General features: G+C 55.7%; 14 protein-coding genes across 14 annotated transcripts; 7 read left to right on the forward strand and 7 right to left on the reverse strand.

Annotated features, from left to right (window-relative positions):
• Positions 1–28: 28 nt before the first annotated feature.
• Positions 29–2,149, forward strand: Malapachy_0304 (oligomeric complex cog6; the record flags this gene model as incomplete). The annotated part of the gene is made up of 3 exons (XM_018134829.1): positions 29–396; positions 426–1,322; positions 1,348–2,149. The coding sequence occupies 3 exons, from the start codon at positions 29–31 to the stop codon at positions 2,147–2,149; spliced, it is 2,067 nt and encodes a 688-aa protein (XP_017990053.1).
• A 26-nt stretch (positions 2,150–2,175) lies between these two features.
• Malapachy_0296 (hypothetical protein) lies at positions 2,176–2,831 on the reverse strand (the record flags this gene model as incomplete). Its single annotated transcript, XM_018134821.1, has 6 exons — positions 2,176–2,212; positions 2,242–2,321; positions 2,360–2,601; positions 2,632–2,688; positions 2,715–2,728; positions 2,755–2,831. 6 exons carry the CDS (start codon positions 2,829–2,831, stop codon positions 2,176–2,178), a joined length of 507 nt encoding a protein of 168 aa, XP_017990061.1.
• Positions 2,832–2,976: 145 nt separating this feature from the next.
• Positions 2,977–3,373, forward strand: Malapachy_0288 (hypothetical protein; the record flags this gene model as incomplete). Its single annotated transcript, XM_018134813.1, has 3 exons — positions 2,977–3,043; positions 3,071–3,146; positions 3,175–3,373. 3 exons carry the CDS (start codon positions 2,977–2,979, stop codon positions 3,371–3,373), a joined length of 342 nt encoding a protein of 113 aa, XP_017990072.1.
• Positions 3,374–3,407: 34 nt separating this feature from the next.
• Malapachy_0293 (hypothetical protein) lies at positions 3,408–4,334 on the reverse strand (the record flags this gene model as incomplete). Its single annotated transcript, XM_018134818.1, has 1 exon — positions 3,408–4,334. The coding sequence occupies one exon, from the start codon at positions 4,332–4,334 to the stop codon at positions 3,408–3,410; it is 927 nt and encodes a 308-aa protein (XP_017990065.1).
• Positions 4,335–4,465: 131 nt separating this feature from the next.
• Positions 4,466–7,993, forward strand: Malapachy_0303 (methyltransferase type 11; the record flags this gene model as incomplete). Its single annotated transcript, XM_018134828.1, has 1 exon — positions 4,466–7,993. The coding sequence occupies one exon, from the start codon at positions 4,466–4,468 to the stop codon at positions 7,991–7,993; it is 3,528 nt and encodes a 1,175-aa protein (XP_017990069.1).
• A 32-nt stretch (positions 7,994–8,025) lies between these two features.
• On the reverse strand, positions 8,026–9,243 carry Malapachy_0310 (hypothetical protein; the record flags this gene model as incomplete). Its single annotated transcript, XM_018134835.1, has 1 exon — positions 8,026–9,243. The coding sequence occupies one exon, from the start codon at positions 9,241–9,243 to the stop codon at positions 8,026–8,028; it is 1,218 nt and encodes a 405-aa protein (XP_017990048.1).
• A 623-nt stretch (positions 9,244–9,866) lies between these two features.
• Malapachy_0284 (cysteine proteinase) lies at positions 9,867–13,229 on the forward strand (the record flags this gene model as incomplete). The annotated part of the gene is made up of 1 exon (XM_018134809.1): positions 9,867–13,229. The coding sequence occupies one exon, from the start codon at positions 9,867–9,869 to the stop codon at positions 13,227–13,229; it is 3,363 nt and encodes a 1,120-aa protein (XP_017990070.1).
• Positions 13,230–13,323: 94 nt separating this feature from the next.
• Positions 13,324–14,205, reverse strand: Malapachy_0311 (chalcone-flavanone isomerase; the record flags this gene model as incomplete). Its single annotated transcript, XM_018134836.1, has 1 exon — positions 13,324–14,205. The coding sequence occupies one exon, from the start codon at positions 14,203–14,205 to the stop codon at positions 13,324–13,326; it is 882 nt and encodes a 293-aa protein (XP_017990050.1).
• Positions 14,206–14,351: 146 nt separating this feature from the next.
• On the forward strand, positions 14,352–14,916 carry Malapachy_0287 (acyl- n-acyltransferase; the record flags this gene model as incomplete). The annotated part of the gene is made up of 2 exons (XM_018134812.1): positions 14,352–14,447; positions 14,476–14,916. The coding sequence occupies 2 exons, from the start codon at positions 14,352–14,354 to the stop codon at positions 14,914–14,916; spliced, it is 537 nt and encodes a 178-aa protein (XP_017990063.1).
• Positions 14,917–14,924: 8 nt separating this feature from the next.
• Malapachy_0292 (alpha beta hydrolase) lies at positions 14,925–15,857 on the reverse strand (the record flags this gene model as incomplete). Its single annotated transcript, XM_018134817.1, has 1 exon — positions 14,925–15,857. The coding sequence occupies one exon, from the start codon at positions 15,855–15,857 to the stop codon at positions 14,925–14,927; it is 933 nt and encodes a 310-aa protein (XP_017990059.1).
• Positions 15,858–16,046: 189 nt separating this feature from the next.
• On the reverse strand, positions 16,047–16,262 carry Malapachy_0312 (hypothetical protein; the record flags this gene model as incomplete). The annotated part of the gene is made up of 1 exon (XM_018134837.1): positions 16,047–16,262. One exon carries the CDS (start codon positions 16,260–16,262, stop codon positions 16,047–16,049), a length of 216 nt encoding a protein of 71 aa, XP_017990046.1.
• A 547-nt stretch (positions 16,263–16,809) lies between these two features.
• Positions 16,810–18,726, forward strand: Malapachy_0305 (hypothetical protein; the record flags this gene model as incomplete). The annotated part of the gene is made up of 1 exon (XM_018134830.1): positions 16,810–18,726. One exon carries the CDS (start codon positions 16,810–16,812, stop codon positions 18,724–18,726), a length of 1,917 nt encoding a protein of 638 aa, XP_017990054.1.
• Positions 18,727–19,517: 791 nt separating this feature from the next.
• On the reverse strand, positions 19,518–20,930 carry Malapachy_0295 (putative secretory lipase (family lip); the record flags this gene model as incomplete). The annotated part of the gene is made up of 1 exon (XM_018134820.1): positions 19,518–20,930. One exon carries the CDS (start codon positions 20,928–20,930, stop codon positions 19,518–19,520), a length of 1,413 nt encoding a protein of 470 aa, XP_017990066.1.
• Positions 20,931–22,148: 1,218 nt separating this feature from the next.
• Malapachy_0309 (hypothetical protein) lies at positions 22,149–22,433 on the forward strand (the record flags this gene model as incomplete). The annotated part of the gene is made up of 1 exon (XM_018134834.1): positions 22,149–22,433. One exon carries the CDS (start codon positions 22,149–22,151, stop codon positions 22,431–22,433), a length of 285 nt encoding a protein of 94 aa, XP_017990051.1.
• Between the last annotated feature and the right edge of the window lie 17 nt (positions 22,434–22,450).

Raw genomic sequence — 22,450 nt, forward strand, 5'->3', positions numbered from 1 at the left:
TCCACGTTGCTGTCTCCCCCTCTTCCGCATGGCCTCGGCAGCGTCGGCTCCTGTGCCGCGGGTCTCGGCGCGTGTACGTGCGATGCTGGCCGCGCCGCCTGTGCCGGAGGACGTACAAACTGCCTTGCAAACCATGCAGATGATGTATGAGGAAGATCGTTTGCCTGCCGTCTCGTCTCTGCCATCGCGACTTCGGCGTGATAGGCAACGGTACAGCAATGCAGCGACGCACCGCTTCTGTGATGCCCTGGCTGCAGTGGATGCGGCATGTGAGACCGTGCAAGCTGATACGCAATCAGCTCTTGACCGCATTACGGCGACGTATGAGCACATGTCACGCGTGTCGCTAGCATCTCGCGTTTTGGGCGAGCAGGCAGACTCGTTGCGAACGCAAATGTATGTATACGCTAAGACTGACCCTTTAGTGCGGCCACACGAGCCCACCAGGCACTGGCAGAGCAGGTGCTTGCGCGCCTCACACTCACGCCTGATGAAGCTCAGTGCCTGACGGAGGCTGAGGCTCCCATTGATGCGGCGTTCTTTGCCGCAATGGATCGAATTCCCACGATCCTTGAATCGTCCATGTTGCTTGTCGATGCATGCGTTCCCGACGACCCGTCTGCCCTTACATCGAGTACGATCCCCGAGGAGGCGCAGCTGACTAAGGACCTCCGTGAGCGGGCGACGCAGCTGCAGCAGCAAGGGCTTTCACGCTTGGCACGTTGGTGCTCCTCCGAGCTTCGGCAACGTCCATTGGACGGTGCACATGTGAGTGAGACACTTCGGGAAGCGCTGCGTCGGCTGGCCAGTGACGAAGATCGGTTTGAGTACGTACCTGACTTGCTGACCCCCAGCGCGACCATGACAGCGTTTGCAGAGACACGCGCCGGACGCTGGCCTGATGCGTTCCGAGATGCGCTGACACACGGTGCGCAGTCGCGGCCTATCGATATGCACGCCCATGATGCCGTGCGGTACGTGTCGGATATGCTGGCATGGATCCACCAGGCTCTCGCGACCGAGCGCGATATGCTGACCTCACTCTTCCCGACGACCGAGGCAGCGCAGCGCCGTATTGGCGCGCCGCATATGGATGATATGGAGGCGTCCGTAGGCGCTTCTCTGGCCAAATGGCACCGCCGCATACTGGAGCGCAGCTTGGCCGGGTGTGCGTCGCCGTTGCAGCAGCGTGTCCAGCAGACACTGAGCACGGAACGTACGCCTTTGATCCTTCTCCGACTGTACCTTGTCCTGCGTTTCTACCGCGTGACAATGGAACATACCGTCGGCGTAGCCTCGCCTCTTTGTGGGGCTTTGGACGAGTACGTATGTTGTCTACTTACGCAGGCTTTTGTTACTGGCCGATGCCGCTCTCGTACATGCATTGCAGCAAGTTTGCTGGCCTCTCCGATCGGCCCCAACGCTTACTCGTGTGCCAGACGCGTACCCCACCGCCCTCGATACGCTACGAACACTGCTCGAGGCATGTGGACGTGCTGACGAGGAAGCTACGTCTATGTACACTCGGATCACACAGCAGCTTATCGAGCCGCTGCATCACCTCGTTGCCTCCTCACCTACGTCTACACCAGCGCCCGCCCCCACCTCGTCGTGGCTTCGTCCCCGACTGCTGTTCGGTGCGCCGACGCAGCCGAGCGTACAGCCTTGGGACGTGTACACCACGCAGCTGGAAGCATGGCTTCCTCTCGCTCACATCCTCGCACCGTACCAGACGCATGTCCAGGGTCAGTACGAAGCGATTCAGCGCGATGCACTGGATGCGGCACAGCATTTGCTTGCCCTGCATACTGACGAGCTTGTAAAGGCGTCGGGCCTAGCGACGCTCACTGGGCCTGAGCCGCCTCTTGAGGCATTTGCACGCACATGGGCTGCCTTCTGTGCATCGACGCAGCTGCTCCTCGCGCCACGGAGCCTAGATCGCGTGCCTGAAGCGTCGCTACGTCGGGCGATTCATCGCGCGGCGTTGCTGCATGTGGCACAGACGTATACCCAGGCCAAGACGCAATGGCCCACGCTCCCGACGACATCTGACGACGTCTATACTGTACTGGATGTGATGGATATCAAGACGCAGCGCCCGTCTGACGTAGTCCAACAAGTTCTCACGTCTACGGACCAAAGTACATAGGCGCAAGGCGTTCGTACACGCCCAAATCAGACGCGGAGAAGCAGCAGAATACAACCAGATCGACTTGGCGTCCTTCGTCCGTCTGCAGGAACGACTTGACCTGCTCGAGCACAGCGTGCGTTGCATCCTCGATCGGGTAGCCGTACACGCCTGTGGAGATCGAAGGGAAAGCCTGTGGTCAGCCAAAGGGGCGGGACGCAGGCTACGTACCACTGTACGCCATTGGTGCTGTACGGCCTGCTGGAGGCTGTGACGGTAGGCTGCCTGAAGCAAGGTACGTGCTTGTGCCGGTGAATGCTGGCTGTAAATCGGGCCGACGGTATGAATCACGCCCTTGCAGGGCAATTGGTACGCCTGCGTCGACTTGGCCTCGCCCGTCTCGCAGCCACGCAACTGACGGCACTCTTCGAGGAAGCGTGGATCGTTGGCGGCTTTGTGGATCGCGCCATCGACTGTAGGTCAGTTGCGAAGCGTATACGTACCGCCCCCACCACCAAGCAAGGTCTTGTTCGCCGCATTCACAATGGCATCCACTTCCACTGCCTGTGAGTCGTGACGTACATACACTTTGTAATGTCCCTGTATGTTAGCATACGGATGCATACCCGCAGTACAGCGAGATTTTCTTCGCGAGCGCGTTTGCAAACGGCAACGGCTTCAATTGACGTAGTCCCACTACCATGAGTATAAAGGTATGCCCGCCGCGCCGCCGCCGCACGGATGTGGAGTGCGGCGGGGGCAGCAGCAGCAGCGGCGGAGTGACCTCGCTTAACGCCTATACAGGACATCGCCCAGCGCCGCCGCCTTCTCTTTCGTTCCTAGTGAAAATGAGCGCACCACAGCAGCAGGTATATATCCAGCAGGCGCCGCCGCAGCAATCGGTGCTCTCTAAGCGTACGTACAACATCCACTCACACTTAGTCGGCATGGGCGCTGTCATGGGCTCGCTTGTCGGCCTGACCATTGGATTCATCGGTGGCGGTTTCCAGATCCTTCGGTATGTGCCATGCCAAGCTTACCTCTAGCGCGGGTCCGGGTCCCCGTGGCGTCATGGGCACGCTCGCTCAATATATGCTGTCGTCGGGCGCTACATTCGGCTTCTTCATGTCGATCGGTTCGGTGATTCGCACAGAGTCGCTGCCGAGCTCCCAGGAGCAACGCTGGCGTGCTGCCTATCGCGCGCACGGCGTGCGTATTGCTCGTGCCGCGCACCAGCATGCGTAAAAGAGTGTGTAGGTAATAGGCATCTACATCAAAACTAGGCTACACGGCGAAGACGCGCTTGAATAAAGCGCCGCTCCATCACGGCGCCCGTCTTGCGGTTCGTATTGGTCTTTACGACTTCCTCCACGTCGCCAGCCAGGCCGCCGACACGGTGGACGAGCTGCTCGACCTCGTCGCGCGCAAAGAAGTAGGCCATCGTATGATCGCCACGGCGGTACCAATCGTGCGAGTCACTTAGCAGGCTGGGCTCAGCCCACTGCGCGTCCTTGCGGGTATGAAATCGTAGCTGTGCGAGATCCGCTCGTGCATAGTCGCGGAATACGATAGTGGCTCCGACAGGCAGAGCTTGCACGAGCGAGCGTAGGACTGCCTCATGCTCGTGCGGCGGAATAGCAGAGAGGACAAAGATGAGCGAGAGTGTCGACACAGGCGGCCACGATGGTCGCTGTGCGAGGTGGGACGCCAGTACGCCGTCAGTGCGATCGCGGACGAGATCATAGACAAACGCATTGACACGATCTGGTGTATACTGTGGATGCTTTTCAACCAAGCCCACTGCACGCGGCGAAAAGTCACAACAGTGCACACGCAACGCTTCGTTTTTTTCCAGGAGGGGGTACACGGTATTCCCCACACCGCATCCAACTTCAAGGAGGACAGGTGCGTCGTCCCCGGCTCCAACAAGGTCCGGCGCATCCTGCCTCAACTCATCGAATTCGCGGTCGGTCCAGTGCCGGTCTTTGAAGAACCGATCTTCATGTGCTTTGTAGAACTTGTCCCAATTCTTACTAGCTTCGCGCTGTGTCTTCTCCACCATAAAGGTAGTGCTCACGCGCCGATTCTGCGCGAGGATTGCTTGTGCATCCTGGGAAGCACCCGGCATAGGCGAAGACGGTGCAGGCGTATTCCCAGGAATAGCACGGGCCTCGTCTCCTGGTGTCAGTGTTGCAGCCCCCGACATTGTTCGTGCCTTCGCCAAGTGGAGGAGGTTGGCGTGGCCTAGTCTGGTCGACACGCGCGCTTGCTGTTGCTGCTGCCGCCGCCGCCAGCCGCCGACCACGTGGCGAAAGTGTTTGGTCGTCTTTCTCTACCATGGCAGCCATGGCGCGTGAGACGTCTGCGTTTGGCGGACGGTCGACACGCGAGCCAGAGCTGCTTCTAGAGGACTCTGTGGTGCGTGTACGCCAACTGATCCCTTCCCTCCCGCCGTCCGTCGTCGGCGCATTGCAAGCTGATGCGTATGCGTCGCCGAGTGTCGGTGGATTGGACCGTGACACAGACTACGCGTACTGTGCTACGAGTGAATACTGCTACGTATGGCGCTCCTCAAGCGCTACGCCCACATGTTATACCTTCCCTGTACCACCTTCCTCGTCGGCGCAAGCGCTGCCACACTGTGTCTTCCTTCCCCGCCCGCTGAATTCGAGTGCAGAGCCGGCGCTGATGCTGTGTAGCAAACATGGCGATGTCGTGTACTGGGACACAGTGAGTGATGCATTCACGGCGCAGGCAGCGTCTTCGTCGACCAAGACGGCGCACTTGACGCTGAGCGACGGCGAGGTGGTGACCACGGCTACACGTATGGATGCGAGTCAGGTGCTTCTCGGTACATCGCATTCGCGTCTCTTCCGCGTGCATGTATTTGTACTCCATGGCCACTCGCAACTGCAATCTCATCTTATCACGGAATCGCGAGGTCTGCTGGGCCGCTGGTTTGGTGGCTCGCATGCCGCGGGTGATTCGCATGTGGCCGTGCACTCGTTGGTTGTCACACCGCCTACCAGCGATGGTGTAAGTACGGTACTCGCTGTGAGTGCACATGGCATGCAAGTATGGAGTGTCCCGCTGATCAAGGGTACGAGTGCTGCCGGCTCGCCTCGTCTCTTGCATGCGGATACGGGCATCCACAAAACGCTTGCCAGTCGTATTTTGTACGCTCGTGGCCAGCGCTACAGCGCCGCGGATGCGAACCGCATTGCGCTTGCGGATGCCGCGTACATGGCACGCGAACATGCGTGTGTGTTGCTCTATATTGATCGAACGCGTACTTCGGCCTCGTACGGCTTGGCGATTGTCGATATGCCCACCGAGTCAGCGACGACACAGACTGTGCGTCGTCTGCTTCCGCTGCATTACGAGCAGGCCGAGGACCCACGGCCTTCGAGCATGCCACGTCTCCATGTATCTTCGTCGAAGCCGAGCGTGGCGTTTGTGACGTTTAGCGGCGCGGTCGTTGCGCAATTGCTAGCCGATCCATGTGGTTCCGATGAAGTGCTCAAGTTGCGGCATGGCGCCGATCGATTCCTAGGTGCATGCCTGCCGAGCGATACATCACATGTGCGATGGACCGCATTGACGTCCTATAGTGGCTTGCTGTTCCTTGATATCGACGTCGCACGCGCGCAGCAGCATGCCTTGGACGAGGAGCCGACATCGCCACGTGCCTTGGAAGCACAGGCAGAACGATTGCAGGAGCATCTAGAGCGTGCCGTGTGGTTTGAAGACGAGACGAATCCATTGCAGCTCGATGCGCTGCCGGATCATTTGGATACGGTGCTGCTGGAGCAGGGCGTCGTGCGCATGAGTGAGGCCATTCTGGCCAGCCGTTTGACATGCATGCCAGCGACGATTGATTTGCGGACACAGCTCGCGCAGCGTGTTGTGTGTGCAGAGCGCCTTGTCCAGGTGCTGGGCCGGAACGGGTACTGGGCGCCCCTGTCTATCGGCGTGCGTGCCCAAGTGCGTGCCAAGGCTGAGCTGGTAGCCGGCGCAAGCGACATGTGGCGTTTGTACGATGCAGAGACGCGTATGCCCATCTTGGCGTCGGCCATCCAGAGCGTGCTGGGCGACGCACAGGAACGCACATTCTTTGAGCGGGAGTTGGTGCGCATAACCGATGTGCTGGCCGCGATGCAAGCGCAGCTTCGACCGTCGAATGCTGTCGCAGCTACGCGCTTGGTTCTCGCATTGTATTTGGGCGCTATGCGTTTCCGTGCCGAGCACATGGATCTGTACCAACTCCCATCCATCCCGGCCATGTCGCATATCCCATGGTACGCCACGGCGACGTGGACCGACTTGCTGGAGTCGCTCTTTGACGCTGCGCAAACGCGTTTGTCGACGTCCAAGGACCCGCATGTGGAGACAGAGGCACGAACGCAGCTGTGTGCGCTGGCCGAAGGGGCGCTGCATGCGTACGAAGCGCGCCTGGCGTGTCTTGCCCATGACGAAGACGCGCGTCATGCTGTGCAAGCACAGTTTGATCGCACGCGCCCTGCATTGCTCCATCCGCTCTTGCATATGGGACGTGCTGATAAGGCGTATGCACTTGCCGAGCAGCACCGCGACTTTGCGACACTTGTTGCGCTGTGCTTTGATCAGGGGCCTAGTGATACCAAGCGCGCGAAGCATGCGCATCCCTCCACGCCGGCCCTTGCAGCGAAAGATGTGCGTGTCGAGCAGTATTTGGACACGTACGGTATGGCGTTTGCGACGGAGCTGTACCAGTACTATATTCAGCATGGCGCTACGCGCCGTTTGCTGGAGCCGCAACCCGAGCATGCGGCGTTGGTCACGCAGTTCCTTGCGGCACACCCAGAGCATGCACGCATTGCCTGGCTGCATGATGTAGCGCAAGGCTCGTTTGCGCAGGCCAGCGCTACGCTTACGCAGTGTGCGTCGCGAGAGCAGGAAAGTATCGAGGCGAAGCAGCAGTGCCTGAGCCTCGGCAAGTTGATGCATTTGGCCTCGCTTACGTCGATGAACGAGGTGCAGACACAGGCCGAGCAGACGGTGCTCGAGGCCTGGGACGACCAGTTGGATCTCGTGCATGTGCAAACGCGGCTGAAGCGGCGGTGGGACGAGGCGGCTATGCTGCCAGACGCACCAGCGCCAGAAGCGCAGGCAGACTATCTCGTGCAGATGATCGCGCCGCACTTGGGCGAGCAGCGTCCTGCGCTGCGAACCCTGTTTGTCACGCTCGCAGCGCAGGTCGTGCAAGGCCATGTCGTGCAGGCCGAAGACATGATGGAACTGCTCACCCTGCCAGAGCGCGCCTTTGCTGCGCCGCAGGATATGCCTCTGACTGACTTTGCGATGGCCGCGCAGGTCTTGGTACGCACGTCGATGCCGGCAGCCCGTCGCGAGGCTGCGCGTATGATGTTGTGGCGCCGTCTGTATCTGCTCGATGACTGGTACGCACTCAGTGAGACCGCGCAGCTCAGTGATGAGCAAGTTCTAACGCTGGTCCGTGGCACGGCGGCCTTCCATACCGTGAAAAATGTGCTCGCGGACGCTAGTACCGCCTCGCTTTTAGCGTCGCCGGACGTCGTGGCAGCCTCGTCTCTGCCCCCACGCGACGCCCTCTCAGAACGATTCCCAGGCCTGCCGGCCGAGCAACTTGATTCGATGTATACGGCATACGAAGACGAAACGCATGCATTGCAGCAGATGGTCCGTGAGACGAAACTCTCGGCGTTCTTTGCGCGCATCGTCGCACTTTCTGCCGATGCAACAGCGGAGTCTGCGCCCCCCCCTACCTCTGCGGTGGATCAAGAGATGGCCGATGGCAGTACAGACGAAACGATGCCAGGAGCCGCATCCGTGGCGATGTTAACATAGCGCCTATCTACTGTAGCACACGAGCTATTCACTTACATACGCGACCGCTTCATCTGCGTCATTTGCGCCTTGCGTTGGTTTCGTCGCTTGGCCACTTCCTTGCGCTTCGCCTGCTCAGCAGGCGTCAGCTTCTCAAACTTTTCCTTTTGCAGCCGAAGACGCTCTTCCTCCGCTGCCTCCTCCAACTCGGCCTTGCGGTCACGCGTAAGCACCTCTTCCAGCGCGGCCTGGGCATCCGCGCGCGTCTTCTTGAGGGCCGTGTGGGTCTCTGGACGCAGCGCAAGAATCGTCGAGCGGCCGGACGACGTAAGGTACAGCGCATCGACCAAGTCGAGGGCTAGCTTGAGCAGCTCCAACGACGTCTCCGCCTGCCTCTGCGTACGTGGCAGACGCATTGTCAGCTCCAAACGCTCGACGCGCTCCTGATCCAAGTGTGGGTACAACGGGCGCACATGTGGCTGGTCCGTGAACACTAAACTTTCCAAGAAGAGGCCTGCAGGGCCATTGAGCGCCTCTGTAATGCCAAGAGCACGACGCTGGTCGTCACCACGTTGGCCCACTTCGCCGAGCCACCGGTCAGTAATGTTGCCTGACTCGGAGGCAATCGCGAACCGTTCGTCCAAATCACGCGACGCACTAGCATTCGCAGCGTCAGCAACTCGCGCAAACAGCATATCGTAGCGGTCGTAACGCACTTCGCGCAGCTTGTACTTGCTAATCAAGGCAAACACACCACCATTCACACGCGGCGCTTTGGGCAACGTAAAGGTCAGTGTGACATTGTCCGAAGCGAGCCAGGGCCGCGCAGGTAGCATGAGCATATCATACAGCATAGATACGAGAATGCGGAGCGGATCTTGCCATGGGCGCAGTGATACCGTGGCATGCAGCGTATCCACGCCTCGGCGGCCTGTTGCGAAAAGGCACGCCTCATCCGATCCGTTCCACATGAGCTTAGGCTCCGCAGACGTTGCATCAATGCCGACCTGCGCAAACTCCTTACGCAGATACTCTCCATACACCTTACTCCATGCAGCCATGCGCTGCTTGTTCAGCAAGTGGCCCAGCGTGGCAAAGACGATGTACACGACCACGACGCCCAGTACAATACCCTGAATGCGGAACAGCTTGGGATGGAAAGCCAAGTCAATATTACCGATTTTTCCGGTCCACAGGGCAGGGCCCTTGTCCTTGTTCAGCTCCATCGCAGGACGCCATACTTGCGACACGCGCTGCAAAAACCTTTCCATGCTCAGCGTCGTCTCGAAGCTCTCCACGTTGCAGTGCTGGTTACGCGACGACACTGGGACGCACGTGGCATCGGCCGAACACGTGGAGGCACGTACGCAAGGGGACACTGCAGGCGCGAGGCGAGGTCAGGGAAGCTGACAGCCAGGCAGTCATCAAAGCCCCACCCCGCCCGTCGTGGCGGCGGGATAGTCATAGAGAGCGAGCGGGCGTAGATGGCCTACGCACATAGAAATGCTATATGATTTGCTATGGATCATGGTACATAGAAAGGCATGGACTGCCTAGATCCCTTTCACCCATGACATAAGCTAGGTAGCGTTGGGCTTGCTCGCTGGCCCCGGCGGCCAGGCGCCTGCCGGAAAGTGGAGTAGGGCTGTCGCGCCACCCATCCTCTCCATCCTTTCCACGACCACAAGCTGGACACTGGTGGTTCTGTCCCAGTACCAACGTCATTAGCTTGTATTTCTCGTTGTTGGAAAAGCGTCGTGTCTTTGCTATTCACAGCCTCGGGCCGTCTCTGGACTGATAGCATTGGCTCATTTTGGCGCTGACATTCGTGTGCCAACTACGTGACGCTGCCCTGTGAAGCAGACCATTTTCACTACTGAACTACATCAACGCCATGGACACTCAAGACGTTGGCATGAGCGTTGCAGACCCTCTCACTGCCGATGAGGGCGTGCATGCGCTTGCGCGTATTAGCGTCATGGACCACAAAGCGTTCGCGGACAAGTACCTTGCGGACTTGGGGCAGGAGGAGGCCGATTTTCAGGTATGCCACTGGCCGATCAAGTCATGGCATGCCCTGGACAAGCGCATCACAGGCCCCGAGTTTGAGTGCGGTGGCCATCGCTGGCGCATTTTGCTTTTCCCCTTTGGCAACTCGAATGGCCAGCCGTACGATATGGTGTCGGTGTACTTGGACTACGCGGACAACCAGAATACACCGGAAGGATGGCATGCATGTGCCCAGTTCGCTCTTGTAATCTCGAACCCGAACGATCCGACATTGTTCTCGACCAGCCAAGCCCACCATCGTTTCACGGCCGAGGAGATGGACTGGGGTTTCACGCGGTTCAATGAATTCCGTAAGCTCGCTGTGCCGCTGGACAACCGTACGCGTCCCATCATTGAGGATGATCAGGCGGTCGTGTCGGCGTACGTGCGTGTGCTCAAGGACCCCACAGGCGTGCTGTGGCACAACTTTATCAACTACGACTCGAAGAAGGAGACGGGCTATGTCGGTATGAAGAACCAAGGTGCGACTTGCTATATGAACTCGCTCCTGCAGTCGCTCTACTTTACGAACTACTACCGCCGTGCTGTGTACCAGATCCCAACGGAGAATGATGTGCCCACGGACAGTGTCGCATATGCTCTGCAGCGTGTGTTTTACCAGCTGCAGACGTCCAACTTGCCTGTGGGAACCACGGAACTGACCAAGTCCTTTGGCTGGAAGTCGCTCGACTCGTTCCTGCAGCATGACGTGCAGGAATTTAACCGTGTCCTTCAGGAGAAGTTGGAAGAAAAGATGAAGGGCACAGCAGCGGACGGCGCCATCACGAATTTGTTTGTTGGCAAGATGAAGAGTTTCCTGCGATGCGTGAATGTAGACTTTGAATCGTCGCGTTCGGAAGACTTTTATGATATCCAGCTGAACGTGAAGGGTATGTCCAACCTGGAGCAGTCGTTCTGGGACTATATCCAAACAGAAATGCTGGAAGGCGACAACAAGTACTTCGCAGAAGGATACGGCTTGCAAGACGCAGAGAAGGGCGTGATTTTTGAAAAGTTCCCGCCTGTGCTGCACCTGCAGCTCAAGCGCTTTGAATACGATATGGAGAAGGATATGATGGTCAAAATCAACGATCGACATGAATTCCCACTGGAAATTGATTTGAAGCCGTTCCTGATCAAGGAGGCACAAAGCGAGCCTTGGGTGTACAAACTGCACGGTGTGTTGGTGCACTCAGGTGATTTGCACGGCGGCCACTACTTTGCCCTTATCAAACCAGAGCGTGACAGCAATTGGTTCAAGTTTGATGATGACCGTGTGACACCGGCCACATTGAAAGAAGTGCTGGAGGACAACTTTGGTGGGGAGATGATGCCGACCAACGGAGCGCAGCGTCAGTTCGCGGCCACTGCCCCAGTGCGCGCTATGAAGCGCTTCACCAATGCGTATATGCTTGTATATGTGCGTGAGTCGAAAATGGACTCGGTGCTCAAGCCTATCCAAGAGGTGGACACGCCTATGCACCTGCGCAATCGACTGGAGGAAGAGCGTGTTGAGATGGAGGCGCGTCGTCGCGAGCGGGAGGAGCAGCATTTGTACTTGACGACCAAGGTGGTGACAGAAGAGCTTATCCGACAGCACCAGGGCTTTGACTTGGCTACGTTTGACGATCGCATGGGCCGCCCGACCGAGTTGCCGACGTTCCGTGTGTTGAAGAACGAGCCGTTTGTCAGTTTCAAGACACGCTTGGCACAGCACTTTAATGTACCGGACCACTTGATGCGGCTGTGGGTGCTGGTGAACCGCCAGAACAAGACTGTGCGTCCTGATGCCGTGGTGCCGGAGAACGATCCGAACTTAACGCTGGAGATGGTACGTGATCGAATGGCGTCTAGGCAGCACGACCTGCGTCTCTTTGTCGAGATGCTGGACCCCGATAGTTTGGCCATGACGCATTTCGACGCGTCGACGCCTGGCAATTCGATCATGATCTTCCTCAAGTACTTTGATACGTCGCGGCAGACGTTGTTGGGCGTTTCGCGGATGTATGTCCAGCGCCAGATGAAAGTTGCGGATCTTGTGCCTACCATCAATGAGCTGATGCGCTGGCCACCGACGACGCAGGTCAAGCTGTTTGAAGAGATCAAGCCAGGTATGATTGAGTTGCTGAAGCCAAAGGCAACATTTGTGCAAAGTGAAATCCAGGACGGTGATGTGATTTGTTTCCAGATTGAGCTCTCGGAGAAAGACGCTAACGACTATGAGATGCAGCAGCTGTACTCCAATCCCATCCAGTTCTACGACTTTTTGCAGAACCAGGTGCGGCTTTTGCTCAAGCCGCGCTACGAGGATGCACCGTGCCAAACGGAATTTGAGCTCACGCTGAGCAAGAAGATGACATACGACATGCTGGCTACCAAGGTCAGTGAGCGCCTAAAACAGGATCCATTGAAGCTCCGGTTCACGGCGGCGAACGGCCCGAATGGCACGCCCAAGACGGTGCTGAAACGCTCGGCGAACCAGACAGTGAACGAGATTATTCAGACGAGCTATCTGCAGGGCTCTGCGAGTCTGTTGTACTATGAGATGCTCGATGTGAGTATTATTGAGCTCGAGACGAAGCGTTCGCTCAAAGTCGTGTGGATGGGTGCATTCAACAAGGAAGAGGCGCAACCGCATTCGTTCCTGCTGCCCAAGACGGCGACGATCCATGAGCTAAGTGACCAGCTGGCGAAGCTCGTGACGCTGCGTCCTGAGGAGACAGGCAAGATCCGCATCTTTGAGTCAGCGGCGCTGGGCAAGCAGCAGCGTGAGCTGCATTCGTTCGATACAATCAACAGCATTCCCGATGGGACGGAGCTCTTTGCCGAGGAAATCTGGCCTGAGGAGCTGGCGCTCGGCGAAGACAAGAAGCTCGTGCAAGTATGTCACTTTACGAAGGACATTGCGCGGACGCATAGTGTGCCATTCCGCTTTGTGCTGAAGCAGGGCGAGCGTTTCGCCGAGACGGCTCAGCGACTGCAGCAGCGTATGGATGTTCCAGAGAAGGAGTTTGCCAAGTACCGCTTTGCGCTCATCCAACTGAGCCAGTTCAAGCAGCCGACATACCTCGAGGATGATGACGTGCTGTTTGAGCACAAGTTCCAGCCTGACGACATTCTCGGTGTGGACCACATCGATAAGACAGGCCGCTCCAACCGGTACAATACATCAGCGGCCCAGGACCGTGGCATTCGTATTCGCAGCTAACGCGATGAGCAGGGTATACAAATTAAATACCTGCTACTGTCAGGCAGGGTAGGCTCTACATAGAAAACCAAGACACTTGGTACGTGGACCTTGACTATGGCAATGTGGCTTGCAGATGCGCCTGCACCGACGCACGGAAGACGGCGCTAATATCAGGGCGTTCGCCAAAGTACGCGAGAAGCAGCGCAGATGGCAGCGTAAAGGTCGGCAGGCCTTGGCGAGCTGTCGGCCCACTCTTCACCGTGCCCACTTCCTTGCCGTTGATCTGCAACGAGAGCATGTACATAGACGACGCATCACGCTGGACAATCAAGTCGAGAGTCTGGCCGCGCGAGATCTTGGAGCGTGGGAACAGCCCTTTAAAGTCGCGCAGGTTGTGTGCGAGCATCTCTTCCGCCTCGTCGGTCATTTGGTACACGTTTTCGGGCGTACGTGCATCCTTGGCACGCGTATTGATCGTGCGCACAAAGCCATCTCGCAAATGATTCAAATCCGTGGCACGGACTGGCACCACGCGAATGGCACAAGTCACACCTGACTCAAGCCATGAACGAACCTGCTCCTCCAGCGGTACCTCGCCCATTTTACACTGCGCCTGCGCAGCTGGGAGTGCATCTTCTTCAACATATAGCCCGGCGACGTAGACGTACATGTTCAAGAACGTCACAGTACGCACGCCCATACCTACCAGGCGCAATGGCTTGCCATGCGTATTGATGCTTGTCTCATCCGCTTGGAGATACGCGTGCATAGGCAAAGACGACTTGGTCTCGGTGACCATGCGGTCCATCGGCGCCTCCAAGACCAAGGGCGAGGTCGTCATCCACGCAGCCACGCCCAGTCCAAGAGCTACGGTCGGCCAAACCCATGCACGAGTATGCATCGCAACAGGCCGTGTGGACAAAAAGCGGCTACCAAGCCGAGACGAACGGCTCTGCGTCCCACGAATCGCACGTATAGATCGCAAGAGAGACATGGTGGGAAGCACGCGTTCCTCGTCACGCACGGCCGCCGGGGGGTCTCGGTGGCTGGCCACATCGCCACGTGGCTCAAGTGTGCACGGGCGTAGACGTTCGCTGAGGTGGAAGACGATCTCGCGTTGCCTCCATCCTTGGACACGCGATGCCTTTCACACCCGATTCGGAACTGGACTTGGCGTTCTCAGCGGACCTTATCCCCGCGGAACTCAACGAAAAGGTGGCGGCCCACCAACTTCACGTACGTATGCAATGTGCTCATGTATGAGATTCGTCCTCTGGCCTCCACGGACTATGCGCGTGGCCATATCAAGGTTCTGGGCTCACTCACGACGGTAGCAGACCCTGGCGAGGCTGCATGGAAAGAGCGCTTTGAGGAGCTAGCACGCTCAAAGTCGTCGGCAAGCAAGTACTTTGTCGTGGTGATCGTGTCCAAGGAGACCGACGAGCTTGTGGCTACAGGCACGGTCTTCTTGGAGCCCAAGTTTCTACGCTCGCTTGCTTCAGCAGCGCACATTGAGGACATTGCTGTGGATAATTTGATGCAGGGCAAGGGACTTGGAAAAGTCCTTATTGCGACGCTCACGGCACTGAGTAAGCAGGCAGGCGCGTACAAGACGCTGCTGGACTGCAGTAACGACAACGTAGCGTTCTACGAGAAATGCGGCTACGAAGTGAAGGGCGTCGAAATGGCCAAGTACAATGTGTAGACAGGTAGTTATTTTACCAAGAAATTGTGGACGTCGCGCATAAATTCGTTGGGCTTTTCCGCATGACACCAATGGCCCGTTGGCATCGTGGTAAGTTCCATGTGGGGGAAGTATGCCTTGCAGAGCGGGAGATTGCGGCGGTTAATGTACTTGCTCTTCTCGCCCTTGACAAAGAGGGTGCGACCCTCCCACTGCCTCTCTGGTGGTGACGAATCGTCTTTCGGCGGTGCATACGGGAAATAGCCAATCTCGGACAATGAGCGAATGAGAATGTCGACGGGGATCCGGAAATGCATTGCATCACCATCGCGTTCCAGGTTGGTCAGTAGGAACTGGCGCACAGACAAGGTGGGTTCGATTTTTTGGAGGACTTTGTCCGCCTCACTGCGTGACTTGACGTTCATCTTGTTGATCTCGGCCATGCAGCGTGCATACTCCATAAACTCAGGCGAGATAGGCCCTTCGGCTGGCGACATGTCCACGCTAATCAGGTGCGACAGCATGTGGTCCGGTAGGTTGGGGTCCAGGGCCATGGCCATCACTACTTTTCCACCCATGGAATGGCCAATAAGAGTCATGTCTGAAAGGTTTTTATCGTCAAAGAACTTGCGCACATCACTGGCCATATCGAGGTACGACATGCTTTCGGCATGAGGCGACATGCCGTGGTTACGCAGATCCAACGTATACACAGGCACACCAAAGCTCTTAGTCATGGATTTCGCCAGGGAGCGCCAGTTCTGCTTTGAGCCATACAAGCCATGACAAATGACGAGGCCCTTAGTATGTTTAGCGACAGCTTTGTGTGACGCCGGAGGCTCAAAGCATTCGTACGCCAGCTCCAGTGGTTCCCGTGCACGTGTACTCTGGTGGAACAGACGAGTAGATGGCTGGACGCGGGGAAGCGTACGCCAAGGAGCCAACCGGAAGCACGACAGCATTTGAAGGCGTGGATGGTGGATAGAGAGGACGCACACGCGAATCAGGTGGAGGTAGCAAACAGGTGGGACAGACTTGAAGGAAAATCTACATACATTCAATAAGGCGGACCTACAAAGGGTACGAAGTAGCACCTCTACTAGTGCGAGACCATAGCAAGGTAGAAAAGAAAACATGTACTGTGAAAGTCCTTACCACACAGGGTCGATACCGGTGCACTCACGGCAGTAGGTGTAGTGCTCAGCACTCTTGTCAGTGCAGCCAGCCAGGCCGAAACGCATGAAGCAGTCGACGTACGACTTGGCACACAGGTAGCACACATCGTTGGTGTCACGCTGAGCCGACTCGTTAGCGAGAACGACGGAAAGCAGGGCAAAGAGAGTGAATAGGGCCAGGTAGAACTTCATGGTGTTGAATGGGGAAGCGGAACGCGGCCGCGGCGTGCTATCGGAGCGTGCCTCTTTCATCACGTTCCACATCGGCCGAAGAGGCACCCAACCAGAAATAGAGGGTCTTAGCGCTCCAAAGTACCTTGATTGGTATCTGCACGCGGAGTGGCCCTGAAGCGTGACAATCGAACGCAGCATCGTGCCCTGAACGTAGGCAAAAGTCCGATGCTTGAACCTAGGAGAGACGCCAGTGCGTCTAGAGGGTCATCCATAGATAGCGTGTCTCGCCACCGAGCGCCATCGGAGACGTCAAGAAGCGGCACCAAAGCTCTTCAGGCACCAGGTGTGTATACCATACCCTCCGAACATGTGGACAAGATTGTCTCTCGACCTACCTCGCGGCAAAGCTCTGTAAATACCGTTGTCCGACCGGGCCATATACCCCGCGCTGAGCTGAAAACTGTACATACTTACACCGGCGCCAACGGCAACTTGACTGTGCAGTACGTATTAAGGAACGACTGACAGTAGCTTGCATACACCACCCCAACTTTCACCGACATACATGGGTGGCTCAAAGAAACGTGGCCGTGGTGCTATGGTCGGCCGTGTTGTATTACGCTGCTCGGAAAAGACACATGCTACAGAGATTCGTATTAAGCTGAAATCGGTGGTGTCCATCTTAGCGCCTAAAAATACACAGGCAACACAAGGGGACACACCGAACTTTGCTGGCATGGCGCCGTCCACAGTCTCCACTTCCGCTCGTGAACTGGTACTAGTCCAGCTGGAAAAGCGTTTGGAGCCAGGCACAGCGCTGTACCGATCGCGGGAAGGTGTTCCACCGCAAAAAAATCTATCGGGGAGATTGGATCGCGCGGGTTTTTACGAATGGATGTTTCACTTTGATATCCCTGCAGAAAGCCCAGGCAAAAGCTCACTGCCTGGCGGGTTTCCAGGAGTCGGTACCTACTATCCCTCCAGTTACGTGTTGGAAAGCGATCCAATCAAAGGCAAGAAGGAAGAGTGGGCGAGCGTGAAATGGTACCTGAAACTAACGGTTGAACGCTCAGGACTCTTTCGTTCGAATGATCGCATGCTTGTACCGTTCATCTATCTTCCGCCACCACCAGAGACGATCTGCCCGCTTCTTCTCCGCCGCCAAGCGCTCTCGGCCCAAATCCAAAGTGTGATCCAAAGGACTCAGGGCACGATGACATTGCCGCCGAATTCCGTTGAGCCTGCAAGCAAATGGAAGACGCACCATGTCGTACTGAGGCAGGAAGCCCTGGGCAAGCCTATCAAACGCTCGTTGGTCGATAAAATGTTTGGGTCGAACAAGCAGAAAGAGGAGCGGTGGGCGATTTCCCTGCCGGGCAATCCGATCTCCGTTTTTGCACTGCGCTCAGTCGTGCCATTTGTCCTTACGTTGGTACACAGTGCTGGGATGCCCTTAGTCGTTCATCCCATGGTATCGCTTGTGCAAAAAGTGCATCTGCGTGCCCGTTCCAACGCAGCTCATACCCAGTACATTTGTCATGCGAAAATGCAGACGATGCCGCTGAGTAAGGGAGGACTGCAGCAATGGTTCGGATGGATCCAGTTCCCTGGCTGGTGCAGTCCGTCGTTCGATAATCACCTGCTAGGCTTGGAGTACTTTTTGCAGATCAAGCCCCTGCGTACGCCTGAAGCGCATGTGTTGCAGAATATTCCGATTGGATTGTACTGTGCGCCTCCCAAACTCATTCAGAATGCGGCTGCGAAAGCCTCGACGACGTCTGCAGCGTCAGACTTTTCATCTTGGACGTCCCCCCGGTCGTCACAGGTTACCATGCCATCAAGACTGACAAGCGATAATGAGAGTGTGGCTAGTACAGGCGCGAGCTCGTCCCGCGTGTCCGTATCGATGCCTGCGTCGCCCGCGTCGTCGCGACGAACTTCTCAATCGGCTCTGCGGACGTCGCGGCCTGTCCCACCCATTCCAAGCGATACATCACCAAGGAACGACACAGAGGCCACTGAGGCAGGAGGTATATCTACACCAGAGACAGCTGGGAATGATCTCCCCGCACCATCGTCTATGTTGCAATCGGTGGCGACGTCAGAATCACTTCAGCGACCTGTTCCTCCCTTGCCCACCGAGTCCGACACGCCTGAGACGACAAGCGTCAGTGACATTGCATCCATGGCTGGTAACGGCGCCGATGTGGATACGACTAGTGAAACGTCGAGTGCACATTCGCGATACGGACAGATAGCGACCCAGCCGGTGGATGAGACAGCAATGCTGCCGCCGATTCCTGACTACACACCTCGCGACGGTCTGATCCATGACGCTGGGCCATTGACACAAGAGCAAGAGCAGGCATGGACTATGGATATTTTGGCGAATGCCTTTAGTGAGGACGAAATGGCAGCAGGCTTTGACTTGCCGCCTTCCTACTTTGAGGCGACAGGCATCCGGGACAATGAAGAGGCCTAGATGTAGATCACGTGCATAAGAGCAAAGAGGGAATAAACAGACCTCTCGATGGTCTTCCGCATACTACGACATGCACCCTAGTCAGGCGCTGGCAGCACGCTGCTAGGGCCGCTAGGATAGGCTTGCCTAGTATCCCCATTTCTTCTTTCGATGTGATTTTCAGCTCAAAGGCCGCTGATACTCGCCTTCATGCTGCATTGCAGTCCTGCGAGTGGGAAGGTCCGCGTACGCCTCTTTTCTTGTTTCTGTGTAGAGACAGCTAGGCATTTGCGCAACGAATGGGATATGTGTGCATAGTACCGGTATGGTACACGTTCTGAGGATGCAGCACCTCCTACAGCTCTTGCTGGGCGAGTGGCGTAAGGCCCTGAGGTTGACCTGCACCAGAAATGACTCTTACGCAGTAGCCTGGTATGGTGCTTTCCCCGACTATGTCGCTCGGAGACACATGCTAGGAGTGCGAGCGGAGATTGGAATCAGGTCTACTTGATGGAGCCTGTATATTTAGAGCGTGGTAACTATGTGCAGATTTGACACCCTGATGTTGTTCAGATGCATAGTTGACGAGGCATTGCCTCCCAAGAAACAGGTCGCTTGGGGAACTAAGCTTGAGTGCAATCAGTGGCGCCTCTATGTAGGGAAAACTCGACGCGAGACTACTCTTGAGCTGAGGATTTCATCCATCGAACAATGTGTAAGATGTACCATAGCAAATTAGGTGCCTATGTGAAAATTGGACTAAAAATAGGCCATGTCTGGGACTTGAATCGTCAAGTGCGGAACAGACAATACTAATTCCTGGCATTCGTCTTAAGATCGTTCTTGAGCTTTCGATCACCCATGCCGAAGGTTTGGCCCAACAGATGCACGATAGCAGCACGCAATGAATCAAGGCCCTCAAGATCCACGCGGGGGTCTGACAATGGGTTGCTCACTGTCTCCATCTTGAAGCCATTGTGGAAAGGCTTGCCAGCCATACGGTCTTCAATGAAGAAAAGAATGTTGGCGTTGTTTAGTAGCTCTGTTGTCAGGTGTTCCATGTACGGGTCAGTATTGGCCGAGAACAGAACATCAGCGCCATGCGACGACCAAGCATGGGCCGCAGCAAGTGCGTCATCATATGGAATGACTTCATCCACTTTACCGTGGAACATCCACACAGGCGCTTTAGGCGTTTCGTCGGAATTCAACCCCATCGTCAGTTGCGTAGTGATATTCTTGACGATAGGCTCATGCATCAAGTCAGCACCACTCGTAACGAAGTAGTCTCCTAGGAAATTGATACCAGGGTATTTGAGAAGAATATCCACCATGCAATGGCTGTTAGTAAAATCAATCGCCTCAAATCCGTTTGCCTTAATAATGTTTTGTTTACGTGCCCAGTCTCGGACATTCTCATATGCGTTCATGACGCCCACTACACCACCGATAGCGAATCCTGAAAAGAACCCTCCATTCAGGTAATAGACGGTCCCGGTCAAATTCGCCGGCGTACCACCCATCGCAAACCCGACAAAATTCAACTCAGGCGCGTAGGTACTATGCAGTGCAGCCGTCCACCCGGAGGCAATAGCACCGCCCGAGTAGCCATATTCCACAATCTTGGTGTCCTTGGACAGACCAGCCTTGTCAAAGTTGAGGGTGGCTCGGATGCCGTCCAACACCATGCGTCCCTCCATTCGGCCAACTGCAAAGGCACGAGATGGTCCTTGATAGTCTGGGATGACGATCGTGTAACCCTTGTCCAGAAGGATAGAGAATAAAAGCTGCTGATAGGCCATAGCAGGATCAGTCAAGAGCTTCGAACCAAGGCGCATAGAGTACGACGGAGCGCATTGCGGTCCACTAGCGTCGATATAGGGGGTGTAGGAAACAAGTTGATCCTTCTTGGCATTTTGAGGGATCAAAACAGTGGCCACCGTGACGTTGTCGTCTGATTCATATGTACCAGACGTACGGTATAAAAGCTGGTAGGCTTGAAGATTGTACTTGTCCACATTTAGGAAGGCCACATCGACTTGGCGTGAGCGAAGAATTTCACCATGCTCTTTGGACTTCCAGCCGTTAGGGGGCGTATAGAAAGGGTCCTGTTGCGGGAGGGGAAGGGAACGAGCGTGCAGATGATGTTGTTGCCGCGGAGAAATAGTAGCAGAGACCAATGCCACCAATGAAAGAAGTAGGATAGCCAAGTAAGAGACTCGCATTCTGAAGAGCGAAAGAGCTACGCTCTCGTTCTATATGTACTCTCGCCATCGGAGAACTTGCCTCACAAAACCGTCGATCCCACTGTCGGCTATATAAGGAATGCCACCCTTAGATTGCATATTAGAAGATCTCCAAGCCTGATTGATAGATTGAGATCCTGCCTCATGCAAGGAAAAACCATTCTGCGTAAGAGGGGATTAAGCTTAGTGTGCATCCCCGCACATTCATAGACTATTATTTCAACATTGGTCGAATGAAATCGAGAAAGCCGGTTCAATGCAAGAGGCCCCGGTTTCACTTAACGAACCTCCACTTTCCATCTCAAATTGAGCCACTAAAAATGCAACGCAATGTATGTAAGGGTTCTGCATTTGCTAGATTGCCAGGATCTACATGGACATATGACAAAGTCTAGTGACCCCAACGAAATGCACCGAACGTGTTATTTACTCACCAATCACACCATTTTCGTATAACACAACCAGATTATTAGTCAACAGAATTGACTGGCTGCTTCAAGCAGATGCTCAACTTAGTGGCGCACAGCAAATAAAAATCTCTGCAAGAGATTTTTATAAGAGTGCATATGAAGAAAGTATGTGAAAGCCAAAAGAATGCTGCTGCACATGAATGTCATTATGCTTTAACGCTGAGTGAAAGCATAAAAGGGGATAACAGGACACGAACTGAGACACGTTTTTCCTTACTAAAGGTTTCGGCGACTTTCAATGTATTTTAGGAGACTTTCAAGCGGCATCCATATAATTTACGTCAACAGAAGTTCCGCAAAACAGGGGAGGAAATCTCTTGCACGTGCTCCAATCAATTGTAGATTATCACTATAACTAGAGACATAAAACCCTTGCCTTCTTTGTCGACCCCGCGTGCGCGTATGGGAGTGTGAAACTTTCGCTTGGGCCATCTGTACTGGGTGTCGTAATTAGTAAAAAGTACCATACAGGAACCACAATGGAACCGTATTAGGTAAATTTGTCCATTAACCAATCCTATATGGGTCATGGTAGCATAAAAATAGAACAGTTTGGGTCAGGATAGCAAAATTATTGCTACACTGGGGTGAATAGGCAACGTAATGCAGGCAGTTTCAGATGTTGAGATTATAAAGGAATGAAGGATGGCGCTTCGAAAGGTATAAAAAGCAGCACTGTTTGCATTGGCCTTACCCACCAACAAGAAGAACTTTTTTTCTCTTAACAATGTACAAGTCGGTCGCCCTCTTTGTTGCTGCTCTCGCCGCTGTTGTGGTTGCCGACGACCGTGTCTCGGTCAAGGGCTATACCGCTAATGTTAAGGCCTCGGACATGAGCTGCAAGTTCGGCAGCGGTGACATCCTCAAGGCCTGCGGCAACTGCGCCAAGAGCATTGCTGAGTGCGCCACTGCCCCGAACGCCTCTGCCGCTACCACGGTGTGCATCAAGGACATTTCCAGCTTCGCCAATGACTGCGGTGGCTGCGCTGTCGACATTCTTGAGTGCCTGTAAACGCTTCAGGCTCCAGG

This window comes from Malassezia pachydermatis (genome assembly GCF_001278385.1).
Source record: "Malassezia pachydermatis strain CBS 1879 chromosome Unknown scaffold14, whole genome shotgun sequence".
In the NCBI taxonomy this organism is placed as follows: domain Eukaryota; kingdom Fungi; phylum Basidiomycota; class Malasseziomycetes; order Malasseziales; family Malasseziaceae; genus Malassezia; species Malassezia pachydermatis.